General features: G+C 41.3%; 1 protein-coding gene across 1 annotated transcript; it reads right to left on the bottom strand.

Annotated features, from left to right (window-relative positions):
• Positions 1 to 110: 110 nt before the first annotated feature.
• LOC136675437 (kinesin-1 heavy chain-like) lies at positions 111 to 19,920 on the bottom strand. Its single transcript, XM_066651986.1, has 26 exons — positions 19,565 to 19,920; positions 13,373 to 13,460; positions 13,198 to 13,271; positions 11,942 to 12,046; positions 11,811 to 11,859; positions 11,622 to 11,677; positions 11,094 to 11,181; positions 10,731 to 10,855; positions 10,454 to 10,558; positions 10,148 to 10,293; positions 9,418 to 9,566; positions 8,025 to 8,224; positions 7,871 to 7,939; positions 7,259 to 7,465; positions 5,776 to 5,919; positions 5,183 to 5,371; positions 4,588 to 4,705; positions 4,427 to 4,482; positions 4,142 to 4,251; positions 3,950 to 4,051; positions 3,678 to 3,738; positions 3,486 to 3,557; positions 3,193 to 3,297; positions 2,880 to 3,096; positions 1,856 to 2,000; positions 111 to 1,535 (listed from the first exon to the last, which is right to left on the bottom strand). The coding sequence occupies exons 1-26, from the start codon at positions 19,688 to 19,690 to the stop codon at positions 1,532 to 1,534; spliced, it is 2,910 nt and encodes a 969-aa protein (XP_066508083.1). The 5' UTR covers positions 19,691 to 19,920; the 3' UTR covers positions 111 to 1,531.
• Positions 19,921 to 20,001: the final 81 nt, after the last annotated feature.

Here is a 20,001-nt window from a genome sequence, read left to right as displayed (position 1 = left end):
GTCACTCCTCTGGTCAATCACTGATGGAGTTACTCTTACACAGGAATAAAAAAGCAGCTAATTTTCTCCAAGCTTAATGCAAAATATTGTGACCCCATTCCACGAGAGAGCGGATATCTGTAATCAGACGGAAGTCAAATATCTCGGGCCGATACACAGGCAGTATTCTAGTTAAGATATTGCTGAAAGGCATAAACCAGCCAAGAGTGTCAATATGAACACAGAAAACACAGCTACCTAGCTAACGTTAGCTAGCTACTCATTTCAAGTCCCCGTAAGCAGAGTTGAGAAATATTTATGCTGTGTTTCAGTGATATCATGAAGTGTTTACGTCGTTAGACGCTTATGGCTATGCAAAGCTTATAGGCAAGATGATGTCCACCTTCCCTAGATTCATGGTGTCGTTCGAATTGAGCATGTTTATCTTTAGAGTAAACAGTAAGGTCCTTAAACTCCTGGTTGAGGTCTTGACAAAGATTTAATTCGTTTTAAATGCTTCTGCTAAACCAACTGGCTGATCGGTAACAGAGGCAGGTCACATTCAACTCATCTTGGATATCTTTAGTTTTAAAAAGAAAAGAAAACGAAAAAAAGACCTAAAACAGATGCTTTGAGGACCTACGTTTTCTTGTTTTTTTTAACGAAGGCATTTCATTGTAAGAATCATTGCACATTCCACTACACAGGACATCATCTTTACTTCACAACAAACCATAAACCTCCGCTTTTAAAATTGTGTTTAAAACTAATCTAACCGTGTTTGCCTATCGAGTCTGAGTCCAACTACACCCCACTAGAGTCCTTACCAGTCTCACCCTCCCCAAACCATCCACCCCCACCCAAAAAAAAAACAAAAAAACAAAATCATAATTAAATTAATTTCTTACAAAGTAAAAACCATTAACCATCATCTGCTTTGACAGAACTGTTACAGACGCCTTCTATGTACAGCTGGGACTGTAGTGGTAAATACAAAGATCTGATTCACGAAGACAAATCTATTACATTTCCGAGTGAACAGTGCTGTGACTTTTCTTTTCTCCCCAAACGCCTTCTGAGTTCCAGAAGCTAAAACATCACTCAGATCAGAAGAGACCGAGTCGGACAAGGTCACTGAATGTAGTGGAACAGTGAGTGCAGAGATGTGTGTGATCAATAACGTTTGGCCTCAAATTTGCCGTACATTATGGGTGGGTGGGTGAGAGAGAGAGAGAGAGAGATTTTTAGTTAATTAACCTAGGTACATTCAAGATTACTTTTCAGGGTTGTGGTGTTGCTTTGAATTGCCTCTTCTGTTTCTGAATGTGTTTTAGTGTGTGTGTGTGTGTGTACAAGTGTGTTTTCATAAAACAATTCATAGTTTCTGACAGGGGTAAAAGAAAGGTAGCTGAACTGTAGAGCTCATTAATATTAATATTTAAAACTCCTCCCTCAGATGCATGTGGAAGGGACCGTGTTAATGGAATGAAAGTGTTCCATGGTGATATCTGCATTCGCCATCATCTGTGGTGAGCAAGCATAGTCCAAGTCTTCAACTACAACAAAAAGAAAGAAAGAAAACTGTAATTCGCCAAACAAATCTGATCTATTTTTTGACTAAATTCCTGTATTTCCCATTACACTGTAGCCATAAAAAAATTAAAATCCCTCTGTGCCAAAAAACCAACTTATTTCAAAGCATTTTTCATAATTCAGGAACGTGAAAACTTTCACTTTGCTCCTACAAGAGCTTACACAGAAAGTACTGCCAACAGAACAAGAGCATGAGGTCAACGAGCCCGAAGCCAAGAACATTTAGTCACTTTTAAAAAATAAAAATGATATTTCAATGCTTTTAAAATCTAATTTCACAAACCTCTTTTCCTGTTTGTTGACTCCACCCCCTCTGATAGACGTTGGTTGGCTGTTCTGGAAGAGGCTGCTGCCCCCTCCTCCTGCACGGACTACGTTAGGGTGTGTGGGAGAGGCTACGGGGGGCTGTCCTGGGCGGATGGGTTTAGCTGAGAGAGGAGAGAGGGAGTGTCTATGTTAACAGAGCTCCTTTTAGAACAGCACAAGTAACCACAGAGAAAGATCCTTATCTTGTGATGTGCGTATGTTTTATTACATCAGTCTGGCTTTGGGATGCGTAATCACAGTTAACACTAGTCTACAATGGTGTATACGTCACTCTCACAGTGTATAACACTTAATAATCTTAGAAAACAGACGTATGTAAGTTAAAGATGAACATAATGTGGAAGTTAATTCTTTAGGAAACATTTCTAAGAGGCAGATGAGCTGTTTGTTAAACTCCATTAACTACATAACTTTTTGTTCATGAACGCACACACACATAGAAATGAATCACTCTGGCAGTGAACACACACACGGGGCTGGAAAAACACACCCAGAGCAGCAGGCAGCCGCCCCAGGGGAGCAGTTGTGGGTTTGGTGCCTTGCTCAAGGGCCCCTCAGCTGTGGATTGAGGAGGAGGACAGTGCTGTTCCTTCACTCCCAACGCCCCCAGTTTTCCTTCCAACCTTTCCTAAGCCCTCTTCTAAATATGGAATTATTGCATATAATTTATGGAAAGATTATGCTTATGGACTGAACTGAGTACCCATACAGGCTAATACCCGTTTCCAAATTATCATTCCAAGTCTTTTTTGGGTGGTCACCAAAAACTGAAAAATATAGTACACACACAGACACTGACAGATCAATACAAACGTTTTTCATTTGGCATCAGAGACTCTACTTTCTGGTGACTCTTGTGTAAATCACTTAATCTCTAGAAATTGGGTGGTGTGTATTTAAAACTTTCTCTGGGGTAAACACACAGACCCAAACAAGAAAAAGCCCCACCCACAGGGACAAGTGTGAACCCGTAAACTCACCGATCTGTGCAGAGTGTCCGCGGCGGGCCATATTCTTTGCTCTCACAGCTTCTTTGATGCGATCTACCTCCTGCTGGTAGCGTTTGCGGTCCCGTGCTGCATTCTCTTTGGCATCCTTCAGCGCTGTCTCCAGAGCCTTTACCCTCTCTGCTGTAGCCCGGAGACGCTTCTCCAGCTTGGGCAACTCACAGCGCAAATCTGCATTATCCCGCACCAGCTGTTTAAAGAAAGAAGGAAAGAAACGAGAGGTTTCAAAATGAGGCGCCGTAGGTTGTGTTTGCTATTTAACAAGCTTCTCTGTTACTACATTTACCTGCTTGTGAACCTTTGTGAGTTGTTCAAGATTGTTCTCCAAAAAGGAGATCTTCTGCTTCTGTGCTGCACTGCCCCCTGTGTCATCAGAGTCCATTTCAGCGCTCTGAGTAAATACAGACAATCCATTACAGTAACAATCTGATAACACTTTACACTTCAAATTAACACTGAATAAAAATGAAACTAATAACGTCATCCCATTCACTCGTGTGTTAGTGGTATGAAGCATGGAGAGAGTGACTGATGTGGGCAAGAATGGCACTTGAATCATAACCTTTGCAGCATTAGTACCTTTTTCACCCGGGTGGCGAGGTCTTGAACAAACAGCTTCCGAAGGTTGTGTAGAGTCTGCAGTTCTCTGGCCTAGAAGGGGAAGAGAAAAAAAAAGTAAACAATTTTATTAGCGACAGCATCAAACTGACTACAGTTAGCTTACTCTTTTGTTTGTCTTTTCAGAAATCTGAAGGGTAAAAACAAACTCACCACTGTCTCCTCCAAACCCTTCAGGTCCTGCCTGGCCTGCTCCCTACGGTCCTGCATCACCCTGTTACCCATCACAGAGGTTTTAGTAGTTGACCTTAAAATGTTGTACATATAACATAATACTGGCACTTTGACAATATCCAGGTGTTCATGAAGCTAGGGTTAGGGTCTGCACTCTGTCCTCTCTACTTTAAATGAAGGCCTACAAGGCCAGTTTAATGTAGCAGAGTGGGTGTGTGTGTACTAATTTGTTGTCAACACTGAGATCATACGTGAGATCGTGTAATTTCCGACTCTTCTCTTGATCAGCAGCTTTGACTTTCTCATGTTCGACTCTCAGTCGCTCCTGCTCCAACATGATCTTCTGATTATGACTGTGGGGAAGGAGAGAGAGAGATTAAAATTCATTGAAGTGGCAGTCATTCATGCAAGTATATGAGAGAGAGAGAGACAGACAGACATACTCTTGTAGTTCTGTGATTAATTTCTCCTTGCTGTCCAGTTCATCCCTCAGGTGGCTGATCTGTTTCTGATGAGCCTCTCTATGGCTTTGAATCTGTTTATCTACTGCCTCCTACAGGTGCACAGAAACAAAGCAGAATACACGACTGAAGCAAATGTCATAAACAACAAGTGAACACAAAGTTCACCAGAACTAACATCGTGGAACTCACAACAGCATTTGGACCAAGTCCGGCTGTAGAGAAATTGTCTTTTTCAGCAAATTTGATGGAAATGAAATTCCTTACCTTCACCTCGTTGGTGCTCTGTATTTCGTTCTCTTTCTCCAGAGCGTGGACTTTCTCTGCACACACAAGTGATAAGATTACAAACATTATTTCAGCTGAGAGAGAGAAACAGAGAGAAAGAGAGAGAGAGAGAGACAGAGAAAGACACAGACAGTTAGTACCTTGAGCACTGATTTTGACCAGTTCTTCATTGAGTAAATCCACATTCTCCTCCAGCTGCCTCTTCTTCTGCTCCACATTCTGCAGATACTCTGTCAGAGACTTTATCTTCGCCTCATGCTAGAGGCCGACAAAATCAGGGAAGACACACAGTGAATGAGTCACATGGGAATTTGGACCATAAAATAGCGTAATAACATTCAGAATTTTCTTCACATTTGAAGCTAATACAAGTATAAAACCCTTTCTTATTTCCTGAACCTCACACATTGTCATCATTAGACACATGATGCATTAATTAAGAGTGAATTTAACCAAAAATGATATGCGCTGACAATACATTCTTCATTTGTGTGCACTTTGTTTCAGTTTAGATGTGAAAACTTTGATTCATTTTGTAGAACTTTCCTCTGCTCTCTCGTTCATCTCAGCACAGTAACGACCCATTTATTACCTTCATTTCAAATCATCAATAAAAGTTTTACTTGAATTCAATTTACTGAATTCACCTCGTCGTACTCATCGCACAGAAACTCTAGGACACAAAAACTAAAAGATGAGGAGGAGGATGACGACGACAAGGACGGTGTTTGTTACCTGAGAGATGCGCAGCTGACAAGCAGCCAGCTCCTTCTCGTTCTCGTCCATCTTCTTGTTGCTCTCTGCTTGGGTGCTCTCCAACTGCTTACAGCGCTTCACCATGGTCTTCACCTCAGACTTCAGCTTGCTGATGTAGAGCCTGGCGACAGTGAACTCCTCATCAATCAATCCACTGCCCTCGTGCTGCTGTAAACACACAAACAGAAAACGAAGACAGTCAGAATGTGCGAGTCTTCCTGAGCTTGAAGTGAGGTACAAGCGTAGAATTACAGAAATGTAACGTTCATAAATACGAAGCCTCGGACAATCATCAAATATGAAAAAGTGACAAACGGATACTTTTTACTTTTCAATTTCAATCAATTCATTATTATTTTGGCCGTTCTGTGGGAGGTTTATAATTTCCTTTAATGAAACAGAAAAAGAGAGATTCAGCAGCTGGAGCTCAACACACCTGCTCTAGTTATTAGTTGGTAAAAGCACATTTTAATTAATCATCATATACTCTACGTCACATAATCCATTGTCTATCGAATGACTTTGGTATCGGCCCAAACATTTCAGGACAGAAGGAACCGAGTCATGTTCACCTTAACATCATTGCTGCCCACAGCGATTCCAATCTCAGCCAGGTCCTTAAGCAGCGATGACATCATCTCAGTCGTTCTCTTCTTCTGATGATTGGTCATCTCCTTCAGCTTCTGCAGCTCTGAGTCTATGGATGTCAGGATGCTCTGAGAACGTGATTGAGAAAGAGGAATCAGTGTTTGGAAGTTAAATACTAAGAAACTTCTGCGGTCATTTCTCTATCATTAAAACGGGCTGGTAAACGTGTATACGCCCCCAAGCTGAGACATTAGGATACAACTGACAGGGTAGTTTCAAAAGATGATGAAACTTCGGTCCCACTTTATATGAAATGTCTTTAATAACTTTGTAGTTACACATTAACAACACATGCAGCAACAGTGGAACTACTGATTAATTAGTACCTGTAACAGATGGATTACTGTAGTAAAGCTTGTGTAATTATACGTGTATCAACTTCAGTTTTGCCTTTTAACACATACATAATTTTAGAAATGTGACATTGTGAATTAACGGACATCCGCTGTACTCTCACATTACAGAAAGGTTTAAAGCTGAAACTGGTTACAACGTCTCAACAAAAACATTAATATTATCTCAATAATAGTAAAGGCTTCTTTACAAAAGAAAGCTTCTCTACAAAAAACTACTATTTACTAATGTAATTACGCATATGTTATTATGTGTGTGTATTTACATGAATGAGAATACGCTGTTACAATTATGAAGGTCCACTTGTGTAATTACAAAAGGCAAAACTGAAGTTGATACACGTTATTACATTAGCTTTACTACAATAATCCATCTGTAACAGGTATGAATTCATCAGTCGTTACATTGTTGTTGTATACGTTGTTCATGTGTAACTACAGTTATTAGAGACACAATATAAAGGGAGACTTAGGTTCCAAATACTGTTTTACATAGTGTACTGTTCTGAACCAATACATAATTATTGTAAGCTGGCGTAGAGCAGAGGGCTGAAATGTTGTTGGTTCGATTCCCACGAGCAGCAGGAAAACTGGGGGCGGTGGGAGTGAAGGAACAGCACTGTCCTCTTCCTCAATCCACGGCCGAGGATTGAGGGACAGAACCAACAACTGCTCCCTGGCGACAGGGATGTCTGCCCCCCTCCCTGCTCTGGGCTTGTGTTCACAGCCCCTAGTGCACTAGTGTGTGTGTGTATATTCACTGCCACAGATGGGTTAAAAGCAGATGACATTTCATTGTACAACGTCAAATAATTGCACTTACATAACACACTTCTAGAATTCACTAACCAGTTCAGGAAAACGGGGGGAAATAAAGAAAACTAAATGAATTAAACACAAATAAAATTTAAAATACATATATTTAATTCTGCTGCAGTAACACTGATCCTATGGCTAACTCTGAAGGATGTATGTGATGCATGTGGTGCTACTTTTGAGGCAGTTTAAAGAAACACCAAACTCCAACCCTCTCACAAGCAGAAAAGTCTCTTACGGATTTCTGATTCAGCTCTTCGCTGAGGGCTTCAAACTCCTTGGCCTTGTCCTCCACCTCCTGGCTCTTCTGGTCGTAGTTGACGGCGAGCTCTTCCAGCGCTTGCAGAACCTCCTTCACCTCCTCTTTAGACGCCTCATTCTCCAGCTGCAGGCGAGTCAGCTCTGTCTGCAGATTATCGTGGTCCCGCCGCGACGAGGCTAACAACTGTGACGAGAAAACGCACACACAGATTAATTTCAAATCAAACCAAAAACGAACACTTGATTTGATTTACTCCACATGCACCAAGCATCATGGGAACCTTTAACATGACAATTTAGTTAAAAGAGCAAATTCTGAGAATAGATCAGGGATCACGAATAAGAAAAAAAACAGATTTTCATTCCAATCAACCACAAGAAGTCCTTATTTAAATGACTGATTAATCAACACGAGCTCATTTCCTGTCGTATGATCAGTCACAAAACTAAAACACAATGATTCTAAGCAACACATTTCCACATGTAAATAAAAACCCACTCCCGTACAGCTCCTGATTCCTGCTATAGATCAGTCAAACCCTCTAGTGAAAATCTTCTGTAAAACTCAAAAGAAAGAAAAAACGCCAACCTCCTCCTGATCCAGCATTTGTTGTTTGAGTTTCTCCACCAGTTGAGACTGCTGATTAATCTCATCATCCTGGAGAGAGAGAGAAGGATCAGAGCATGGTGAATATCTGGAGGAAACCCACATGTTGATCTGTGTAGATGTAGAGTGTGCCTACCTTGTCATCCAGCTGTTTGTAGAGTTTAGAGAGCTCTGCCTCACATTTGTCTCGCTCTGCATCAGTAAGGCGGACTCCAGGAACCGCGGGCACTCCTGGCGTGGAGGCTGGTTTGTCATTATTCACGACGTTATCCAGAACCAGAGCCTCCATGTTAGCTTTCTCTTTATCATACTGTTCCTCCACAGGCACAGACTCCCCTGATCAACACAGACACACATACAGTATGTATACTCACATGACAGTCACACATTTTCATACCAAAGTCCAATACACTCCTTATTTTAAATGATATTCCAACACAATTACTGTAAACATGTAGGTCAGAGTGCTAACTACACAAACATTCGTTCATCATCTACCTGGAATCACTGGGCACTAGACGGGAACACACCCTGGATGGGGGCCTCACAGTGCGACACACACTCACACCTACGGACACTTTTGAGTCTCCAATCCACCTACCAACGTGATTTTGGAGCGCGGGAGGAAACCCACGCAGACACAGGGAGAACACACCACACTCCTCAGTCACCCGGAGGAAACCCACACAGACACAGGGAGAACACACCACACTCCTCAGTCACCCGGAGGAAACCCACACAGACACAGGGAGAACACACCACAGTCCTCACAGACAGTCACCTGAAGCGGGACTCGAACCCACAACCTCCAGCAATCCCATAATGCAACGCAAGCACAACTGCTCTTCTCCCAGGGCAATAATTAAAATCGTGATTAAAAACATGGAGTTGAATCCACCGCGCTGAAACACAGAGGCGATGCTGGCTGCTGAGGGAAGTAAACACCGGTTGCTCTCTAACTACATCGTCTCAATAATCCGCCTCACGAGGACAGACGACCGTCAGAGAGCTGCCGACTTAAACAGCCGCATACGGAGTCAGTGCCTACTCAGGGAGCGCTGTAGGTTTTAGGGCAGAACCACTATGTCCAGATTTGCAAAACCTTCTAATGAAGGATTTGAACTAGCTCATGTCTCACCCATTAGTAACCCATGCCATGAACTCTGTATTCAAAAGCAACTGCCTAATAGACCTAATGTCAAGGGTGCATCAAAATCTTCTTCAACAGATCTATAGAATCATCCTCATTATATTGCACCTTTCCAAATTGTATTCAAAGCATTATGGCTCCTGTGTACTGTATGTAAATCTGTATGAGCTGATTGTACGAAAAGCAGAATCAGTGAGCACGGTTGTTGCTAAACCTACCACAGAAACAGCCGTGATTGTAGAGATTTCTAAGCAACAGGAACATGTAATTTTACATTAACAACCCCAATTTGTAGCTCATTTTATATTAGAGATGAATATACTGGGTTTTTTTGTTGTTGTGTACAACTGTGTTACTGTTTAACACATGCATTTCTCACCATTCCTCCATCGGTTGAGTTCATTCTCCAGCCACGTGATGGTGTTACGCATGGCCTTGTTTTTCTCCTTCTCTCTTTCATATTTCTTCTTCCACTGTTCTGCTGTCAGCTCCACATTCACACACACTGTGTTCTTAATCGTCTTTGCCCTGGAAACAAAAGACACATGAATGAAGTGATTTAACTTCAGGCTTTTATTTCCGTTACCCATCATAACGAATTACATGTACAGACGTCGACTCTCCACTGCATGGTATCTACACTACTCGACCTGACTCTACTCAGATTTTTGCTTTTCCGTTTCCTGGCAAATCTGGACATTGGTATCTGGAACCTCATTGTTCCAAGCGAGCCAAGCAGGGACTAAAATGTGAACAAAGGGAACCCAGCAAGAGCTGGACAGTGCAACAAGGAACGGAAAATCTATACTGATCTGTCTGAAATGATGTGTGGCCAAGCTGTGTTCAGTCCCAAAAACAAAATCAACACTTGAATATACAGAGAGCAAATGCTTAACGTTTCCGCCACCGATGCTGTAGTTTTCAAAGCCTGCTGCCTCAGATAGTGACAGTTTTGTGACATCACCAGCTACATTTTGGAAGGGAGCTGTGGTAGTTGAAAGAGAACCAGGTACTAGGTTCCAAAAGGCAAGCAGAGTCAAGTAGTGTAGGTACCATGCAGTGGAAAAGTGCCACATGTTCTGTGTTAGTTTGTGCACATGTTTTTGTACCTCTGTCCAAACATGAGTGTTGATTTAGTCTCCGCTTCGTTAAAGTTTGAAGGGGAACAGCAGATGACAATTGTGGTTCTGCAGTTGCCACCCAGAGAGTCCTGCAGGATCCTCGTCATCTTACTGTCTCTGTAGGGTATATATGTCTGAGAGAGAGAGAGAGAGAGAGAGAGAGAGAGATCAGACAATGTTCTTCAAACAACAACAGACAGAATACGCATCTCTAGACTCTTCAAACTAATCTTGAACTTCACAGAAATGAAGGATGTTTAAGCCCGTGTAGAAGTGTCCGGGTGCAAGACTGACCGATCCTTCTGCCAAAGCAGAGATAACGTTCCCCAGTGAAGACAGAGATTTGTTGATGTTTTTGGCTTCATCCAAAACTGCACCCTCAGCTCCTGTTTTACTGACCTGTCAAAAACACCCAGAGTTTAACACCCAGAGACCAGCCTTTGTGCGAGATATTAGTCTTAACACAACAGTAAACAAACAGACTGAAGGTCTTTCAAAAGACCTTTAACCTGATGCTGGAAAATGAACTTGAAAATTAAATAAACCTCAAACCCTTCCTCTCACACCGTACCTTTTCACTACCTGCCAGGTCAACCAGGTAAAGTTTACCGCTCAGTTTCTGCTCTGTCTGAGTGTTCTCCTGCTTTACATTTATCAAGAAGATGCTGTGACTCCGGGAGCTGTGCTCATTCATGTCTGACACAAAGACAACAAGGTGGAATAAATACACATTTTACACATAACGTATACTAAAACAAAAATAAGTAAATAGTATAGTGGTCAGGCCAAGTGAAAAAGTTACTTGGAATAAATATGGGTGGTGTTCATTTCCATTTTCATTAAGACTGTCTCTTTCCATCTACTGTTACAAGTTTGGAGATACAAGCTTTGGTTTCAACAGCAACTCTGTGTGTGTGTGTGTGTGTTTTCATACTTGTCACTGCTACATGTCTGTTTGATTTGCCCTCATCAATGGTGTCCATCACCTCTTCTGGGCTACAAACAAATCTCTCAGTGCAACCCTGAAATTACATCACAACAAAGTTAACTCACTAACATTTTAAAAGATAAGAAAACAACGTATTACAAGCATGTTACTGTAAACTGAATATTAACCATAGCCAAGAGTAGTTTATAGGTTATAAATGTGATCTGGTATTCTTTAATTGTTTAAAAATACACTGACTCTCCAGGTAATAGAGTCTATATATAAACAACTGTAGACGGCTAATCTGTCATTCTACAGAAATGAAAAAGCAGAATTCAAAAACAGCTGCTCATTTTGTATGAAAAGTCAAAGTAAAAAAATGTAAAAAAGTTTCAAAATAGTAAAGTGAAACTTAAAAGGGGAAAAAAAAAATGTCCAAATTCCTCATATATTGTAGTTTCAACAGCGTTCCTCATTTTCACAGAGAGTTGGTCACGTGAAATATGGGAACCGATTCGCAGTGTGAAGACTTACTTTGACGTAGGGAACTCTGTTTTTGTCTTCATGTACAGATAGGTTAGTCTTTGACACTGAGACAAAAAATCAAACAGAGACAGAGTGAGAAAACAAAACTCATAAAAAGCAATTTATTGCAATTTTATATGATCTGGCAACGACAGCTTTTTAAAAATGAGAAAAGGTCAAGAAAAAAAAAAGGCTTACCATCCAAAAGGTCCCGGATCTTATCCAAATAAATCTCAAAATACGAAACCTGTAAAAAGAGTAGATGTTATAATATATATAAATTTGTGAGTGAGAGAGAGAGAGAAAGGAGGGGAAGGAGGTGAACGTGCCTTGATATGGAACTCCAGGTTTTCATCCATGGAGTAAATGTAGTTAAAAATGTCCTGCACTATTCTGGGAATGATTCCCATTGAGTCTGTGTCATGGAGATTACCCTGTAAGAAAAGAAAGAAACAGACTGGAACATAAAAATGCAAAGGCCAGCTCTGAACAGTTTACCTGTGCTCCTCCCCAACACGATCAAGCTCTTAAAGGCTAAGCAGCAGCTCTATGAAAGTGTCAAACAAATGAATACAGTGGAGTTTGAGTTCCTAACTTGTGTTTATTGATAGTCAGAAAACATGTTATTTCTTACTAATTCAAGGAATAAGGTTTAAAAGACCGTTGGTCCCCCCCCCAATGGTGTTGGGAAACTCTAATAGGCGTCTTGCCTGTGACGTAGATGGTGGACAACAACTCTAGAAGCTGCACTTAATTTAATGCAAAATGACGAAAAGGTGTGTTGTTTTTGGCTGCAATCATTCAATGTACAGTGGGACATCTGTGAACAAATGGCCCAAAGATCCCAAAATATCCAGAAAATGGACTAAATTTGTCCACTTTAAACGGGCACTTTGGAAAGGACCATCCGCTCACTCCGTTATCTGTAGCTCATTTCACTGGCGCTTTTCCAACAATATGGGCATGTAAGGACACCAACGAAAGGTGTTCAAGAGCCTCTGTAACATGGAGGTAAACAGGGTAAGGACACTCACTTCGCCTGTTTTAGTTGGTGTTAGTTAACGTTAGCTTGACTCGCTAAACTCGGTGGCTCAGATTATACTCGGCTACGTAGCTGCATTACGGAGGTTTATAGTGTCGGATGAATTCGAGTTCGACTTCGCTCACATTTACAAGAATAACGGTACCTCTACATTTGAGTTTAGCTTATTGCTAGGCTATTGTCATGAATAATGTTGGTTATTTAGCTAGATACTGTCATAACAGTCGGTCATAACGGTGTTTTACCGCGGCGTTGTTCAGCTGTTGTCCACCAGTGACGTCACGGTCGCGTTCGAGAATTTCCGTAGAGAGCTCGGGTTTTTCCGTCAATTTAATAAAATTGTCAGTTTTAAAGCAAATTAAGCTGCTATTTTCATTTTAATTCATACTTATATCTGTCAGTAACTACAATAATGTGAAATATTCATGGAGGTCCATTAAGTGGTGCCTAGCCTTTAGGCAAATTTAACGTTAGACATCTAAGAAAAACAAATCAAGTGAGGACCATTTCCTCTTTAAAATATTAAACAATTCCATCTCTTACCTCCATTGTGTGGGTTTTGCCTGAAGACGTTTGTCCGTAGGCAAAAATGGTTCCATTGTAGCCATCCAAAACATCTGCAATCACAGGAAGATCGTATTTATAGTTCTGACCTTTATAATACAGGCCAAATGGAATATACATTCAAGTCCAATGAGGTGTTTGGTGGGAACAATACCTTTGACAATCTTCTGAGCACAAGTGTTGTATACTTGCTCTTGAGTTGTGTTGGACTGGAGAACTCTATCAAATACGTATGGTTTACCCTACAAGAGAACGAACACACACACACACACACACGATAAGTAGGGACCACAGAAACACACACACTTCTCTTAAGTGGTTTTGTAATATCTTTTCCCCTCCTCACTAGTTCAAATTTGTTCTTTATCCTGAAGCAGTAACAGAAACAATCATGCAGCAAGAATGAAGGTTTTAAACAAGATCATCATGAAAGAAAATAAGATCAGACTTAGAGATCCTATACGGAATTAGACCCAAGTCTAATTTGAAAACACCCATCAACTTAATCCCAAGGAGTTTAATGATGATGAAAAACATGCATCTCCATCACACTGTGTGGAAATTTCATGTTGAATGAACCAATAGAAACACTACAAAATATTTACACATTGACTTTCACTGAAAATTAAGAAGCCCCCCCCCCCCCCCCTTTCTCCTGTAAAGTTACTATTTATGGAGATACATGTTTTTAATTGGACAGTGACGCCTTTTTACTTCCTTAATTAGATACAGGTTGAGCAGCGGGTGTCACGTGATCCTGAAATCCAATGGGAATTAGCATATTTCCTATGTTTTTCAGAGCCTGCCTCACACAAACCTTTTCCACAGCACTTTCAAGAGCAACTTCCACACACTGGACATTAATTAATTAATTAATAAGTTCAGTAATCTAAATTCAGAAGATGCTAAGGTTGTATTAATGTATCATAATTTAGACACAGTACTACATCTAAACAAATGCTAATCACAGTTTACATTTGCAGTCATGTGTTAACCACATTAACAGTTCAAACTCCACCAACTTATGGCAGCATAATCATAATAATAATTTTTAATATCTGCTCACTTCCTTAAAAAATGATCCAGCTGAATTTCAAACAGCAAATACAACAGATTTGAGGTTTACAAAAAAGTCCACTACACCCCCCATTTATAAACTGATTAACTGATTATTGATATCACTGCAGTGCTTTCAATGTAAACACAACTGTGCTGTTTTTAAAGGAACACTAAGTAATATTTTTAGCTTAAAATTACAGTTTTAAAATCATTGTGATGATCCACTGAGCTATAAAAAGGAGAATACAGCATGTGTCTTTTCTACACTGGGCTAAGCACTGCAGAAACTGCACTGCATAGCTTTTGGAGGAGGGTAGGAAACCACACCACCGTTCTACCCTCAGCTATCATTTCAGAATAGTGCTGTAGCTATGAATTACACTATGGGGAGCCTCAGGAGCAATGAGTCCAAATCTTACCTAGCGTTCCTTTAAAATCCTGCAATGCCTACACCATTAACCAGCGCCCCAGGGAAACCCATCACTTCAATTTTTGCATTATACGTATCTTTATTTCTGAGGGGAAATCGCAATAAGACCTTGTTTTCTCCTTTCCCACTAACATCAGCACACAAGGGTTTACTTTCACAGTGAAGCAACTCCCACCACTGAACTTTCTTGTTCTTCCTCCTGGGCAAAGCTCATGGGTTATATAAAGCAACCTGCAGGCTTTGATTGGTTGCTGATATTTAATGAGGACACTCAGCTGACGCTGTGAAAGAACAAACCAACCCATGACCAATAAAAAGACCGGGTTTATTCACACACTCGAGTCCTACAACCATTTCTTCCTTCTCAAAGTCAACGATAGCTCTTAAAGCTTGATGTGTGGGGTCCGGACTTGAATTCCACACAGCGTGTATCTTAGTATCAGAGTTGTTACTGAATAATTTATCCATTATTGAACCAAGATCAAGGTTACTAATCAAGTATGCAAATTCAAGAGCTTAAATAGCATGATGGGACACTAAAACGTACAGATATCACTACATGAACAATTTCAACTTAATTTTCCATGTCCATCATCAAGTATCAACCCGTTTGATTACGTTCTGTCCACAAATGGCTTCTTAAAAATAGGCTTTAGTTTCTAAAAAGGGAGTTTCCCAATAAATAAGCTTTCCACAGACACCCTCCAGGACAACTACACACATCACACTAACCGTGCCCAGACCTCGTGGCCCCCAGAGGCATAGGAACTGTTTGCTCAGGTCAGTGGTTGTCAAACTGCAAATCCCAAGGAGGGAACCCAAGTGGTGATATTGTTTGTGATATTAGAAGAGGAAGAAATAACTACATTTATAAAAGTATGTTAATATAGACAAAGCAGACAGACCCTAACAAAGGGAACATGTGCTGGGAAGTTGAATGCCAGGGACCTGAACGCAGACGGAGAGTTTGTCTGCTGGATTCCAGAGACGGGGAGCGACTCTGGAGAAAGCTACCTGTTTATCTGTTACAAGCTTTGTTTCTATGTTTAACGGAAGTGTGTGTAGAGCTGGTTACACGCGAACACCACCATAGGGTTTTGACCTTAGGCTGGACGAGTCGGCCAAGGTTTATATCACGATATATTTCTTAATTTCGGTCGATACGATATCATTCCGATATCGATATGAACAGTATAAAAATGTCCAAGAAACATGACATCACTATAAAACATAAGCCTACTGGCTTTGTCAACATTAATATATTTAAACTAAATTTTAACTTGAATGCTGCCCTCATGATAGATGAGATTATGAGTTTATTTGGACTGTAAGCATATTCAGACACAGGCTTAGTGTTGTGTATTGTCATTAGTTCAACAACAATAGTACATCGTTAATAAAATGGTTTGATTACTCAAGCAACAGTTTCTTCTCTCCAAGAACATTCTTCAAAGCATAGTGAGGTCACCTACGATAACTTCACAAGCGGGACATGCTTTTTCGATTGTAGATTGTGGTGTTTATCGTGTAGGAGCAGTAAGCCCTGTCTCTCTCCCAGGTTCTGAAACGGCTTTCAGCACTTCTCCACAAAGGAGAAGTGAGGACAGAGCGGCTCTGAGGAGAGCTCTTCAGCTTCTACCTGCTGTCTGAAGATAGAGCCAGGGTCTTGTGCTTTTGTACGACTCTCTGTGCCTGGCAGTGGACAGAGGAGGAATAGGACATGGGCCTACTTTGCACCAGACTTTCTTAGAGTGGCACCCTGAGCCTAGGCGTACCTTACTTCTTTGTCCACATTAAACATACACACTTAAAAATAAAAGGTGCTATGACGGTTTCTTAAAAGGAACATCTACAATTGTGGGGAAACGTAGCTCAAAACTCTACATCTATTAAAGGTGGAATGGTGTGTTTAAGGCTGTTGTTTGTAACTTGTCTAAGTTTTTATTCACTGTTTGAATTACCACAGAAACGCATTTATAACTCACGCTGTTTATTTTTGTAGCACTGTCGGTAACGCAGTAAGCTATACTCCAAGTTTGGAGATATTTCCACCTTAAGAGCTCTGAAACAGCACAAATAAGTCAGTATTAACCACCTATAGTGCAATATCCTCATTTCGGTTTATGATTTTCAACATTTGGTGTTCTCTCCGTTGTGTAAAATGATTGCAGATGCCTCTGCCATGAGCAGAGAGAGGGAGACAGAGAGAAGGAAAGACTAGCATACCGTCATTGACCGGTGCCTGTTTCACTGCTTGCTGACCACTTCATTGACCTAATGTAACCCTTCAGTATGGGATATTCCTGCAGGATAACACACCACGCCATTGGGCTATCCACACAGCGTGGCTCAACATCGCCTGGTTGGGATAGAGGGTTTCCTACACCGTGACTTTGGCACTGTGGATTGAGGAATGATTAAATGCCCAGTTTTGGAAGTGGAATGTCTTGTACACCTAACAGCCACAATCAAGCCTTGTTTGAACTCTGATAATTCATGTCACCTTGCAATGAGCAGGCTGCTCAGTGTTAAACCTCACTCACTATTTATACAGATATGGATATTCCCAAACCATCCCGAGGTAATGCCACTTCATAATCAATTGCTATTCCATGACGTTTAGCATGTCAGTGTACATGTTTATAAAGCTGTATGTTTGTTGTACGTCTGGGGGAATTGTTCAAATTTGTGGTGGAAATGTGTGAGCTAGTTCAAAGAGGTAGGTTGTGCTCCATACCATTTCCCCAAGCACATAGATCTGATTATTGAAAGCCCAATTCTTTTACATAATGAAACTAGATTTGAATCAAAAGCACTGGATGTATTAAAAACATCAGAAGTGAAACTTTAGGCTTTTTTTTTTTTTCCTTTTTCCAAACAAGCCTCCTTTGTCCTGTTCATCCTGACAGAGTACGGCACCCTACAACCAAGTTTTAGCAAACAAATTTTACGTAACAACTTTAAGCACTGTTCATAGGGACATGATGATACAACAACATGCTGCATTAGAGATACAAGTGGTATATTCCAGACAATATTGGCCCCTGAAACTTAATAATTATAAATTCTGATCCCAAATACTGCTATTTAAACACACTTTTAAAAACATTTTAAATATACCTTGTAATACTTTAACATTGAAGTAAACTACATTATAAACCGTGTTAAAACCTAGACAATTATTGTCATTTTAAAAAGTCATCAGCATGTCCCTGAAAGTTAGCACATTTATAAAAGGTGGACATGACCTACACTTCTAATGCCACGTTCAACATTCACCAGGAACTTAATCAAGTCAGGAGACTTTTATAGACACGGGTGGGGAGGGTTATATATTTACACAGTGGCTGTAATGTCCTCATACAGACAACAGCCCTGTGGAAATCAGGAGAAATACTCGGCGGACTGAGGCGCTTAGCGATAAACAGGCGGTAGACTGCAGGCCGAGGCCGCGGAGCTCCTGCAAATCGTACTGTTCGCGCAAGGGTTACGTTTCAGGGTATACACCTTGTGTGTTTTGTTGAAAACTATTCTTTATAAACACTGTGAGCTGTACAGGATTTCTGTTTTAGGCTAGCATTTGACGTTTGTTCAATCTGTTAGACACCGAAACAACACATACAGCGGCTACTTCTCCAACGGCTCCGTGCTCCCTACGTAGTGCACTGCATACTTCACCAAAACAGTGCCCTAACACAATAAACAGGGTGCCATGTTACGTGTGTATTAATAGGAATGCATATTATGTCATTCTGTTAATGTTTAGTGCACTTGTTGGGGGTATAAGCCGTTATTTCCGTATCTACAATGGGCCCTACGCAGGGAGCGGAGTGTGATTTGAGACTCGGCCGTTGCTCAGCTGGCCGGGCTAGCTCGCTTATTGTGGAGGAGAGTTTAGCATGCTACGAGTACATTTTAAAAATGAGCCGTTTCAAAGGTCACTCTTGGGTTTATAATTCTATTCAACGAGGTGTTTATAAACACGACGTTGTTTAGAAATTCCCGGCAGTCTTTATGCTGTCACTATAATAAACTAACGTTAATTAGGTTTTAACATTAGCTCGAAGTGGGTGGACAGCCAACTCGACACAGGGTGTTTTTCCCCCTTTACATCCTACTAATACCTCGGGTACCAGAAAACGACAGCTGTTTGTTGTAGTAGGCCATTAGTCTAGTTTCAAAAGGTCCAATTATGGTTTTGGGATGTGCCCGACATTAGTGCCAAAAGAACCCGGTCCTGTGGATGTTTTCCTCTGGTTCCTGTCTCTGCCGCAGCTGAACTCAACTACAATTCATTCATTTCTTTACACTCCCAGGTGAGAATAAAGTCCAAAAGCACTAAAACAAGACCAAGAACTGCACCGTAATTGAAAAGAGGAGGTTATTTAGAAGTTATCGACTGCTATATCTAACATTTTTACTTTGTAAATAGTTACCCAAGGTAAGATATTATAAAGGACGCCATTAGCATTTATGCTAACCTTCCAGGGGCGATTATTCCCTCTTCATATTTCCTAAAGGGGCGGTTTACTTTGTCAATGTAGACATTTGTGAGAGCGGGTCAGTGGAAGACAAAGCAGTAATGTTTATGCCATCATTCAGTAAGTTAACATCAGGGTGACTGGCGAGTAAGACATTAATTTACAGTTTACTATTATTATTATTAACTGTAGACGTAGGTGTCTGTCCTGCAGGTGGAACATAACTAGAACCCTTACGTGTGTTAGTTCTCGTTTGGGTAAGTTCTGCTTAACTCTGCTGAGGATAAACGCCCAGAGGAAGCGCAGGTCCAGACAAACATTAAAATAACCACCCGAGAAAAGAGAAGAAAAGCGAGCAGGGGCTCTGTGCTCTCACCCCGACGACCACCGTGTCCTCGCCCTGAAACTTGGGGATGTATTTGTCTCCTCTCTCCACCTCGGATTTGTTCAGGGGCCTGAAGCGGCACATTACTTTAATGGTGCACTCCGCCGGGTCCGCCATCTTCCGCGATCACACAGCGTAGAAACACAGATCACGGCGGAGACAACCGAGCCTCCGGAGAGCCGCCGCACCGAGAGAAACCCGCCGCGATCAAATCCAGCCTCCGCTGCCGAGTCCTGGATCCGCAGTCCGCGCAGAGAGACGCTGAGGGCGGCGGGATACGGTCACTTTCCCCTCAATATGGCGCCATACTGCCGGCTCCAGTGCCCCGTCACTGGGGCAGTTATTAAATCCGCCCTGACGTCACCGCCCCCACCACCGCAGGCCACGGGGCAAAATCTAGAACACCCCTGTGAAATTACACCTTCCAT

The sequence above is a fragment of the Hoplias malabaricus genome, chromosome X1, assembly GCF_029633855.1.
Source record: "Hoplias malabaricus isolate fHopMal1 chromosome X1, fHopMal1.hap1, whole genome shotgun sequence".
Taxonomy (NCBI): domain Eukaryota; kingdom Metazoa; phylum Chordata; class Actinopteri; order Characiformes; family Erythrinidae; genus Hoplias; species Hoplias malabaricus.
This window is presented reverse-complemented; position numbering and strand designations above follow the sequence as displayed.

Excerpts from the sequence above, each read along its gene's own strand:
- LOC136675437 (XM_066651986.1), bottom strand. The coding sequence starts at position 19,690 with ATGGCGGACCCGGCGGAGTGCACCATTAAAGTAATGTGCCGCTTCAGG. Across the intron at positions 13,461-19,564 it reads AGGACACGGTGGTCGTCGGG|GGTAAACCATACGTATTTGA; the intron begins GTGAGAGCACAG and ends GTTCTCTTGTAG. Across the intron at positions 11,860-11,941 it reads ACCTGGAGTTCCATATCAAG|GTTTCGTATTTTGAGATTTA; the intron begins GCACGTTCACCT and ends CTCTTTTTACAG.